Raw genomic sequence first — 11905 nt, 5'->3', positions numbered from 1 at the left:
ATGGTTCTCGACCGGAAAAGGGTGGCTTGCCACCTCCGGGTCGGGGGAGAGGTCCTACCTCAAGTGGAGGAGTTTAAGTATCTTGGGGTCTTGTTCACGAGTGAGGGTAGGAGGGATCGGGAGATCGACAGGCGGATTGGTTCGGCGTCTGCAGTGATGCGGACGCTGAGCCGATCTGTCGTGGGGAAGAGGGAGCTGAGCCAGAAAGCCAGGCTCTCGATTTACCGGTCGATCTACGTCCCAATCCTCACCTATGGTCATGAGCTTTGGGTAATGACCGAAAGAACGAGATCGCGGATACAAGCGGCCGAAATGAGTTTCCTCCGTAGGGTGGCCGGGCTCAGCCTTAGAGATAGGGTGAGGAGCTCGGACATTCGGGAGGGACTCGGAGTAGAGCCGCTGCTCCTCCGGATCGAAAGGAGCCAGTTGAGGTGGTTTGGGCATCTGGTCAGGATGCCTCCTGGACGCCTCCCCGGGGAGGTGTTTCGGGCATGTCCTGCCGGCAGAAGGCCCCCGGGTCGACCCAGGACACGTTGGAGAGGTTACATCTCCAAACTGGTCCAGGAACGCCTTGGGGTCCTGCCGGAGGAGCTGGTGGACAAGGCCGGGGAGAGGACGGCCTGGAGCTCCCTAATTGGGATGCTGCCCCCGCGACCCGGACCCGGATAAGCGGAGGAAGACGAAGACGAAGAAAGAATGCCACGAGTATGTTTAGCTGATATATCTGCCAAAAGCAAATAATTTATTTTTTAACTCCAATTGTTTATTTGTACCATGCCTTCATTTCAGAGAGCAATGTGACATTAAACTGCATCATTTCCAATAAAAAATAAGAAAAGTTGGGGCGTTCTTAAAATTTTGATCGGTAGTCATTTATATATATATATATATATATATATATATATATATATATATATATATATATATATATATATATATATATATATATATATATATATATATATATACATACATTTATATATATATATATATATATATATATATATATATATACATTTATATATATATATATATATATATATATATATATATATATATGGAAGTAAGCACATTCAACTGCATTTGGCATATAAATATATATGTTTCATGTCGTTGTATGATGGCCTGAAAGGGCACTTCTCAACGTTCTGCCTGCATGAGAAACTCAGAGTGTCCCATTATAATCAGAAATAATCGTTAACCCTCCCACTGTCCTAATGGGAGTGACCACGCGAGGAATGACCATTGAGCACGGTTGACAGTTTATCCCTTGAGCAGCAGTAGCTCAACAGGTTGAGCGGGTTGTCCAGTAATCAGAAGGTTGCAGGTTCGATCCCGGCTCCGGACAGACAATTCTGCTGTTGTGTCCTTGGGCAAGACACTTAGCCCATCTTGCCTGCTAGTAGTGGTCGGAGGGACCGGTGGCGCCTGTGCTCGGCAGCCTCGCCTTTGTCAGCGCACCCCAGAGCAGCTGTGGTTACATCGTAGCTCATCACCACCAGTGTGTGAATGGATGAATGAGACACTGTAGTGTAAAGCGCTTTGGAGTTCTTACTCCGAGAGGCGCTATACATGTGCGAGTCATTTATCATTTATCCATGTGGCAGGGGTGAGGAGTGAGCACCACCTCACCCCTGCCACGTGGACCTCAAGGGATAAACCATCAATCCTGCTCAACGGACAACTTTCCTCGTGGGGTCACCCATAAAGGTTTAAAACATGGTTTTTCAGTGTTCCAAACCTTTAAGTACCAATTTTTATGAGCTAACAAATCTCAAAGAACATGACAGGCATAGTCACAACACACATCATTTCTTTTCATTTAAAATATAAGTAAAACATGTGTGATTTGAAATTTGATAAGAAAAAAACTTTAACAGCCCAGGGGCCTCATTTATCAAGCTTGCTTACGCACAAAACGGGGTCGGGAAACTGCGTAAGCAACTTTCCACGCAAACATTGGGATTTATGAAAGAAAACTTAGTGGAAAAATGTGCACAACTTTAAGTTGACACAGTTGGCACATTTTGGACATGGAGAGCACCTGCAGAGCTGCTGCTGAGAAGGATAAAATTATGAAATCCTGCAGCATTATCACTTGTACCCCCCACTCACACGCTCGCACGCACACACACACACATGCGCGCGCACATACACACACTGCCTGAAGCGCAGAATACAGAATGCAGACTATCAGCAGGGGGACAGATTGGGACAGAATGTCATACGTCTGTGACAGTGTGTGTGTCCTGTCACTGTGACCCGATTGAACATGTGCCCTGGCTACTTGGATAAGAAAGATCTCTGTTTAGCTGACTGGTTAGCGCGCATGACTTTCACCCAGCAGTTTGTGGATCGAATCCCGATTGGACCATTTTTTTTATATCTGCCACAGATCTCTCTGAAGAACTCACAACATTGACAGCTTCAGCAACACTGTGCCACTCCGTTCCTTGATCTGCCTTGATCTACGGTTGCCATCGTTAATAGCGGAGCGCTGCAACAGCCGGCTTATTGTATATGCATGAGATCCACAAGGCACTTTGCATTGGCTATTTATGGCAGTAAGTGGGCGTGGTGAGGGCGGGATGTGACTAAAAAGCAGCTGAGAACCTGTCTAGATAGTTTCTGATTCATGAAGCGGAGATTGCGTGCAGCTGTGCGTACTCCATGTTTGATAGATCACAAATCTATTTTTTTTGCTGAGCTTCAGTACGGTTTTAGTAAGGATTCAACGCAATGTTTCGTCGTCGTCATCGTCGTCTTCCTCCGCTTATCCGGGTCCGGGTCGCGGGGGCAGCATCCCAACTAGGGAGCTCCAGGCCTTCCTCTCCCCGGCCTTGTCCACCAGCTCCTCCGGCAGGACCCCAAGGCGTTCCCGGACCAGATTGGAGATGTAACCTCTCCAACGTGTCCTGGGTCGACCCGGGGGCCTTCTGCCGGCAGGACATGCCCGAAACACCTCCCCGGGGAGGCGTCCAGGAGGCATCCTGACCAGATGCCCAAACCACCTCAACTGGCTCCTTTCGATCCGGAGGAGCAGCGGCTCCACTCCGAGTCCCTCCCGAATGGCCGAGCTCCTCACCCTATCTCTAAGGCTGAGCCCGGCCACCCTACGGAGGAAACTCATTTCGGCCGCTTGTATCCGCGATCTCGTTCTTTCGGTCATTACCCAAAGCTCATGACCATAGGTGAGGATTGGGACGTAGACATAGATCTACGCCGATCTACGTCTACGCAATGTTTGATAAATGAAACCTCAGGTCAGGGACACATGAGTTGATCAGAAGAGGTGGAGTCCTAGGCTCCATATGTCATCACAGACTATCAAAGTTTTAGCTAAAAAAAATCTGCTGAATTTAAAAAAAAAAGTCTGTACATGATTGCACATTTTTTCATTTATTTGTTATTGTGAGAATGGTTATTTGGTGTTCTAGCTGCTGGAGGTCCTTCAAATCAGATAAAACAGTCAGAAAAAAATACAGACAGGACCTTTAACAGCTCATGAGGTTTATCAAATAAAAACAAAAAGCAATGTGATTGACAGGATTAATCTCCAACCTATGTTTCCTGCAAAGAGGAAATGATCTGTCAGCTCCAGAGTTCTGATGACCAGTCTCTCACTTGATGAGTGTACAATGTCATTTTCCGTAATCCCCTGTTCTCTGGCTGGTTTTGAGCTTCTTGCGGGCATCTTTGTGCTTCTTGCGGTATTCCTGCACACAGACAGAAAACAATAAAATAGCTTCCATGAAAACTAACATAAAGCAGATTATTTCTTCACCAGGTGAGTGGAAAAGTGGTGTTACTATAAAACCAGCTCCTCCTTAGTGGGAGGAGTCTGTTTCATCAGACATAGTTTGATTGTGTCGATTCTGTTGCATGACTCCGCCCTTTAAGCCATGCCTATTGGTTTGTTCACAATAACCAGACCTATCGACTGAAGAGCTTTTAATGTATGCTTGCCAATCAGATTTGGTCCTATGAAAGAGATTGGAGATCTTAGTTCATCTCCCAATTCTCTTCATGCCACCTTAATGACTAGAGCTACCTCTCTTTAGTGTGTTTTTGTCCGTAATCCATTTTTTTGGTTCTTCAGGGTTCTTGCAGGTTTCAGTAAGTTAAATTTAGGACCTTTTACAACCTTTATGTGCGAAATTTAAGACCACCACGACAAATAAATAGCAAAAGTCAAATAGTCCTAAAAATTCAAGGCCTGGAGGCTTCACAGACTCATTTTATGTTGCTCCAACTTGGCGGTTCCCCTGCACGTGTACCCACATAATCGTTACTGAACTGATATTGGTGCAGAACGTGATTTTGCATCTCGCCTCCATTTTTTGGGGTCAACACGTGTTGATTCACACAGACAACAAAGTCGCTGTGGTTAACATAAACCGTCAAGGCGGGGTTCGCTCAGCCTCTTTCCTGTTCGTGGCCAGAGAGCTGCTGTGCTGGGTTCATGTGAATCTTCTGTCGTTACTGTCCACCAGGCATGAAATGGCCTTCAGGCGCACTGGGCAATGCCCGGTGGGCCGTTGCGCTTTTTTGGGCCGGTGAACAATCACACGACAATAAATCACAGTGCATTAAGTGCCCACCATAGCCTTAAGACGTGTTGAACGTGCCCAAGTCCATACTTATGAGAGCACCATGTGAGCACCTGTGTGTGTACACACGCTTGTTTATGTAAGGTTTCTCTATAGGAGCGTCCAATAGAGAGTGTGAGGGGCCACAGATCTGCCCCCTAAAGATGTGCAGTAGACGGAGGAAGCTCCAAGTCCCAGAGATCCAGGAGCTGCCCCAGAGCACAGGAACTCCAGGGAGACTGCAACCAGAAAAGCCCCCGCTCCCCTCGAGAGGCGCAGAAGATCGCCCCGCGGGTCCACAACCAGCAGCCGGCAGTGTCCCGGGAGATATCGGCGGCAAGCCCACAGGCCCGCCCGCAGCCTCCCACCCCCTCGCCGGCTGAGCCCGGGACCCAATGACCCGGGATCCAGGGGCGATCACCCCCGCTGGGGACCCAGCAGAGCCCAGGGACCCAGACCCCACCAGGCAGCCACCGGGATTGGTCAGGCAGATGCCAAAAATCTTAAACTCTCTGACCCGGGAGCCACGACCCGGCCAGACCAAGGCACCGCACTCCACACCAGGTGTGGCAGAGAGAGAGGAGATGAAGATCTATATCATCAAAAGAAGGAGAAGGAAGGAGTCAAAGGCCCCACCTGACATATACAGTCATACACAAACACAGTCACACACTCCCTCCTTCGTGTTCACACATACACATACAACCAAAGATTTACAAAAATGCACGCCGGACACCCACTCATGCGCCCCATACACACCCTATTCACTCTGGTCCCAGTACTGCTGCACATGGGGTACAACCATTACCAGTTCCCAGAGTTCGACCCTTTCTGCTGGGGTGCTTATGAGCAGGCTCCCCTGCCCAACGCTGAGCACAGCAACCCACAGACCCCAGACCCCAACCGGACAGCCAGATCTCCCTCCTAGCCTCCAGCCCCAGGATGCCAAGCGACAACAGAGGTGTGCTAAGACCCCTACTCTCCCTCCACCTGCTCCAATATGGTGTTAGTGAGTGTTGATGAGGTGTATTCCATGGCTGTGGTGAGCGGGCAGTGCGGGCATCGTCTGGCCTATGCCAGCTAATACCACCACACCACCCCACTTGCACCCACAGCCCTCGGTGTCTAAGTGCAGTTTAAAATCGGAAGTGGGCACCGGCACTCGGGACGAGGCTGAGAAATCCCCCTGCCGAATGCCGTTGGATGTGCTCACTCCCAAGGCCCTAAGTGTGTGATTGCGTGGAATGTCGTTGGTGGAAGTGTTTAAGGAGCAGATGAAATTGGGGGGGGGGGGGGGGGGGGGGGCTGACTTGTCCACCCCCCAAGGTCCTATGTGCATGTTTGTGTGATGATGTGAGGGAGCAGGAGGAGAGAAATGTGTGGGGATGGGGAGGAATGGCTGGTTGGGCTTAGCCCTCAAGTTCAGAGCAGGACAGAATGGGACTCAGCTTAGCAATGTTCCTGAGATGGAAGAAGGAAGAGCGAACAAAATAACTGACATGAGAATCCAGGGTGAGAGCTGGGTCAAAGGTCACACCAAGATTCCTGACAGAAGGGTTGGTGTGAGAAGCAAGCTGACCAAGAGAGTCTCTGACTTTGAGAACCAGCTTGTCTGGGGCACAGATGAGGAACTCAGTCTTATCTTCATTCACCTGTAGAAAGCTCCCAGCCATCCAGGTTTTGATAGAGTCTAAGCAGGTGTGTAACAGCTGCAGCTTAGACATCTCATGGGGCTTAAAGGAGATGTACAGTTGGATGTCATCTGCATAAAGATGGTAGGATATTCCTTTGAAGGAGCTCAGGATGTGCTGAAGAGGAAGCAGATAGAGGAGGAAGAGTAGAGGCCCCAGCACAGAACCTTGTGGGACACCATGGGTAAGAGAGGTGGTGGAGGACCTAAACTTGGAGACGGCCACAGAAAAGGAGTGCTCAGAAAGATAAGAGCAGAACCACTCCAGAGCAGTTCCTGATAGGCCTACCCAGTCTCTCAGCCTCTCCAGTAGCAGGTGATGGTCAACAGTGTCAAAGGCTGCAGTCAGGTCCAGCAGGACCAGAACAGAACAGTCCCCTGCATCACTGTGAGTCAGAAGGTCATAAGAAACCCTAAGAAGAGCTGTTTCAGTAGAATGAGCTCTACGAAAAACTGACTGGAACCTATCATAGATGTTATGTTCATCAAAAGCAGCTGTGAGTTGTTTAGCCACAACCTTTTCCAAGATCTTGGAGATGAACGGAAGTTTAGAGACGGGTCTGAAGCTGCTATGGAGAGAGGGGTCGAGACTCGGTTTTTTAAGAAGCGGGTGGATTACAGCGTTCTTAAAGTAAGCAGGGACCTGACCAGAAACCAGAGAAGCATTAATTATAGAGAGCACGCTGGGACCGATGGACTGAAAAGCACTTTTAAACAAAGATGAGGGTAAGATGTCGAGGAGGCATGCAGAGGTTTTCATAGAATTAACTAGTTTGGTTAACTCAGGCAAAGAAACAGGAGCAAAGCTATCTAGGATGATGGGCCTGGTTGGAGTCGGGAGAGGCGGCGATAAGGCTGAAGGAGAGATGCTAGATCTAACCTTATTGACTTTGTCCACAAAGAAAGACAGAAAGTTCTCACAGTCTGCAACAGAGTGGATGGAGGCTGTAGGAGAGGCAGGAGAGACGATGCTGCTGATGGTGTTAAACAGCACCTTGGGGTTCCCTTTGCTCTGGGACACCAGGTTGGAAAAATAGGAAACCCTGGCGTCTCTGACTGCAGAGTTAAAGGATGTCAGAAGATCCTTTAGGTGCAGCAGAAGGACGTGGAGATGGGTTTTCTTCCACAAGCGCTCAATTTTTCTGCATTGGCGCTTTAGGCTGTGTTCACCTTCAGACTGGCTCTGAATGCAACCAACCATTCTTTCAGTTTGACACATTAGGGCACATTTGGAGTGAAGGTTTGAACTTTCCAGATGTGGAGTTGACATGCATTTCCTCTTTTTGTGGTGAGTACACTGAATAGTGCTTATTTTAATTCTAGAAGAGACTGTATCAGAATAATCTAGAATGGTAACGTCAAACTCTGCTTTCTTCCCGAAGGACCATGCAGCCATTTTTCTCAGTACAAAACAAGCTATAATCTCTCTTTTCACATATACATTATTCAAACTACATTGACTGATCTTTGATCTTTCTTTTCTGACTGCCTATCCTGGTATCTTTATCTTTTTTCTCAGTTGCTGCTTTGATGAATAGCTCTTAATTTCACATGGATATGCGCTCTTTTCTTGAAGGCACAAAAAAGTTTATATTTGATTAAAAACTGGAGAGACATCTTTAGCAGTGTTTCTTTGACTTCCACTTTAACTTCAAGATTTGTGACACTGTGAACATTCTCCCAAGAGTAAAGGCTCTGTGAGTAGTATAGGCTACTGCACTTTATTTAGATTTTTAAACTACACAGGGTGCGGGAAATATATCTTGGTATGCCATGTGCCTTTTCAAATAGTATAAATAATCATGGTGGGCCGCCACGGGCGAAAATGCCAGGGCCATTTTTTGTTCCCAGTCCAGCCCTGCTGTCCACTGTATTGAAATGCGAGATTATTTATTATAATAATGTTTTTTCAATAATTACTTTATTTATTTAGTATGGTGAGTGTCATCGTTATAACATATCTTGTCTCACCGCAGTGTGAGTGTAGCATCTGAGCCCGGTGGCACCACCAGCAACAAAAAGTAAGACTTTTATTTATTTATTTTTTCTAATCAGCTCCAGGTTAAAGTGAAATGCTGTTTATCACATAATGTTATAAATCCAGCGGAGTGAATTCTGTCGACAAGTCGACAACTTGTTTACATTGTTGAACAGCAGCTGGGTGGATACAAACCAACGTTCATAAGCTAGTTAATAACACTAAACGTCTGTAAACACTAGGAATGCACTAAAACGAATATTCCTGGTCAAAAATTACGTAATAATTAGAACCACAGTATTTACGGCTACAATGTCTCCTAATCTCAGTAGAACCAAGGCATTGCAATAAATCAGTGACAAAACTATGATAATATTCATTTAGCACTGACATAACAACAATGCACAACATAAATTTAAAATTAAATGTTTCACTTGAACGCCTTTGTGTGCATAAGCTGCTTCACTACTTTCTCATTACGCTCAAAACAAACTAGTCCTGCATTAAAATGGTGATCGTAATAAAACAACATCACTGAGAGGGGAAAAAACATTACCTGCTAAATCTGTACAAATGTACCATTTTACGAGGCAAAGAGCAAGATGTTACATGAAGGTGGAGTGAGATTAAATGAAAACGGGGTACACCTGATGGCCAGTTTCAGCTGTGTTGTTTCAGTGATTTAGGCAGTTCGGCCAAAAACTGAAAATGAGCTCGGGGTCATTTCAGTGGCCAAGTTTTCTGTACACCCCTAGAAATACTGTTCTCTATGCACCCCACCTAGTTGTGCCAAACCTTCCCACAAGTGAACTGGGCTTGAACCAGTAAAAACCAGGCTGCACCCTCAGGCCTAGTCCACACATAGCCGTTTTTTTAAACGAATATCCGCCCCTCCAAAAACTTGCACCCACACCACCTCGTTTAAAAAAAAAACTGTCCACACGTACCCAGATAAATACGTTGTTAAGGACCTGCCAGACCTGTAGGCGGCAGTACTTCCCCGTTCTTAACCTCGTCCTTCGTCTGTGGTCTTCCGCAAGGAGCAGTAATTCCGCTTGCAAAAACAAACAAGCAAAAAGCGCTTGGACAATTGATAAAGCGAGCGCAGCTCTGAGGGCATCCATGCTGTCGGCTAGTGTAAACATAGGTCGCACACATGATGTCAGCATTTTTATGTCATGGAAAGTGACGTTGCGGACCTTAAAACTCCGGTTTTGTCTGTCCACACGCAGACACCCAAAACGGAGAAAACGCAGATCTTCACTTTGGCCGGAGTTTTTAAAAAGATCAGTTTTCGCGTGAAAAAACTCAGTTTTCCTGTGGATGACAGGCCAAAACGTAGAAAAATATCTATGTTTTGGCAGATCCCCGGCTACGTGTGGACAGGGCCTCAGTCGCCACAGTTCCTCTCTGTTCAATACTCCTGTAATTGGCTGTTACTCCACCTAGGTCTGCTACTTCTGATAACTGAACTGGGCTTGAACTAGTTGAAGCCGTGCTAAACAGCAAAAAATGACAACAACCACAAAAAACAAATGTCAGGTGCTACGTTTCCATTTGTTCAATACTCGTTTCACTCACTCTGCTTTTGCTTTCCAATATGGTGGACCCATGTGATCAGGTGGTGTAGGTGCAAAGGATGAACAGGGACCCTAAGGCATGCCCATCTACTTCCAGTCCATGGGTAGCCTATTGGCAATCCAGATCCCACTTGATATGTTCCATGGATTTAACATGAGATACCCGTGGATTTTAGACACACTTTGATGCAACTGATGAGACTTTAGATTTAGTGTGAAAAAACGTTAACTCATGCACTGCCAGCCGCTTCCTGATCGATAAAGCCCTTCGGTGTCAGTGTTTTTCAGAGTTTTCAATGTTTTTTTAAGAGTCACAGAATGTTGCGTGCTATGATGATGTCGAAGCGAAAACAACCAAAACAAAGCAGAGACTCACCTCTTACATCAGGAACAATCCGCGCGTTTCGAGCGTTATCCTCTTTCATAATCTTTCATAATCTGTTGTTGAATTGTGATCGGCAGACACTTTTCTGGTTCGCGCCTCACTTTTTTTACAGCAGCGGCCCAAAACGTTTAACTTTAAGCTCTTGGAGAGTGCAGACGCTTTTTTCCCCTCTCCCTCCCTCTGATCCCAAGGCTCTTTGTCCTGTCTTGTGTGCACGGCGCTTCTGCATTCTTTCTGGAAACTGGAAATTATTAAACATGGATCTGGTCAGCTGGTCACTCAACGCGATTGACAAAATTTTCTCAACGATGAGAACAGGAGAAGGGGCTCTCAGATGCCCCTCTGGGACAGAGCCAGCTGGGTATATCATGGACTCCTGGAATCAGTGGAACCTGATCTGCCTCTCTCAACTGACTGTAGAGGATTCTGAAGATATCTGGATATTCGTGGTGTTGGTGTCAGGATTCCTGCTGTTTGGCCTGAGCGGTTACCTGGCTTACCGGAAAATTAACGAGCTATCGAGGAATATTGGCTCTTTCCCGGAGCTCAGAGATGGAATGCATCGCGCTGTGAATGCACAAACTCATATAATTGTCGAGAAGAGTCGTAAGCTTGGAACTTTGGCTGAGATTCAGGCTCTGACAACGAAGGTGGATTCCATCAAGGACAAAGTTGTGGACAGATCAGCACGAATTAGGATAGATTAATTACGCCAATATTGGATCTAGAGGGGTTGATGACCAACAGTACTCTAAGGCAGAGAGGAAATTATCTCTGTCTGTCTCCATAACAATCCTTATCTGAATCTGGTGCCCTTGGAGCCTGTGAGGCTGAAGTAAAAACTCCCCCCATGCTGCCGTCTCTAGGCAACTCTTTCTCCCCTCTCCCAGCCTGGGCGGGACTGTGACCGGTGAAGGCCGTGGAACCGTATTCTAGGAGTCGCTGTGCTCTCCAGCCCATTATCTCCCTCCCCTGTCCAAACGGAGGTGATGAGCGCTGCCCCATGCAGCTGCACGCACCTAAGTGAGGAGAGTCCCAACCCTACCTCCCCACCTAGTGGACACTTATCTTGTGTAATGTCTGAAGTGTGTGCATATCTGTCTGAGGTGGTTTTTTTGCATAGCAAAGCTACCCTCTCGGGTGAGAGTAACTCTGAAGTGACTTTTTTTCCCTTTCCCCCGACTCTATCCTCATATAAACCCTCTTGATCTATTACGGTAGCGCGACTCGTGTTGCGAATGACCACAGTCCCCAATTCCTGTCATGTGTCTATGTATGTATGTCTGATCTCAGAATTGTGTGTACTGAAACTCTAATTTCCCTCTGGGATTAATAAAGTATTATCGAATTGAACACATGGATTTTCTGCGTCCTGATCACGTGACGTGTGACGTACGCAGATGAAGATCAGCTTTAGAGCTGGGATGTTTGTTCTCATGGTGCGGGGGCTCGTTCCGATGCCCACACAGTAAAAAAATGCAAATGGCAGTGAATGAGTTAAGGACTACAAATGTACATCTCATCAATTTGACGTCATCAAACCAGACATGAAGAAGAAAAATGGCTGTGAGTTTAGTGAGCTTCACATCTTTCTTGCAGGATGAACCTGGATGGTTCTGACTTCACAGGGCGCGTTGTGCACGTCATGTGTTCTGCGCATGCGAGCTGCTTTAGAGCCGTGAA

General features: G+C 46.8%; 1 protein-coding gene across 3 annotated transcripts in view; it reads right to left on the bottom strand.

The window, feature by feature from the left end:
• Positions 1-3378: 3378 nt before the first annotated feature.
• nol8 (nucleolar protein 8) overlaps positions 3379-11905 on the bottom strand; it is a 35337-nt gene continuing 26810 nt past the window's right edge. For all 3 annotated transcript variants that reach the window (XM_054733277.2, XM_054733275.2, XM_054733283.2), the window contains exon 18: positions 3379-3716. In XM_054733277.2, coding sequence (XP_054589252.2) covers positions 3642-3716 — 75 coding nt within the window. In that variant the 3' untranslated portion in view covers positions 3379-3641. The remainder of the gene's footprint in view (positions 3717-11905) is intronic.

Source organism: Nothobranchius furzeri, chromosome 3, assembly GCF_043380555.1.
Source record: "Nothobranchius furzeri strain GRZ-AD chromosome 3, NfurGRZ-RIMD1, whole genome shotgun sequence".
NCBI classification, from domain to species: domain Eukaryota; kingdom Metazoa; phylum Chordata; class Actinopteri; order Cyprinodontiformes; family Nothobranchiidae; genus Nothobranchius; species Nothobranchius furzeri.
This window is presented reverse-complemented; position numbering and strand designations above follow the sequence as displayed.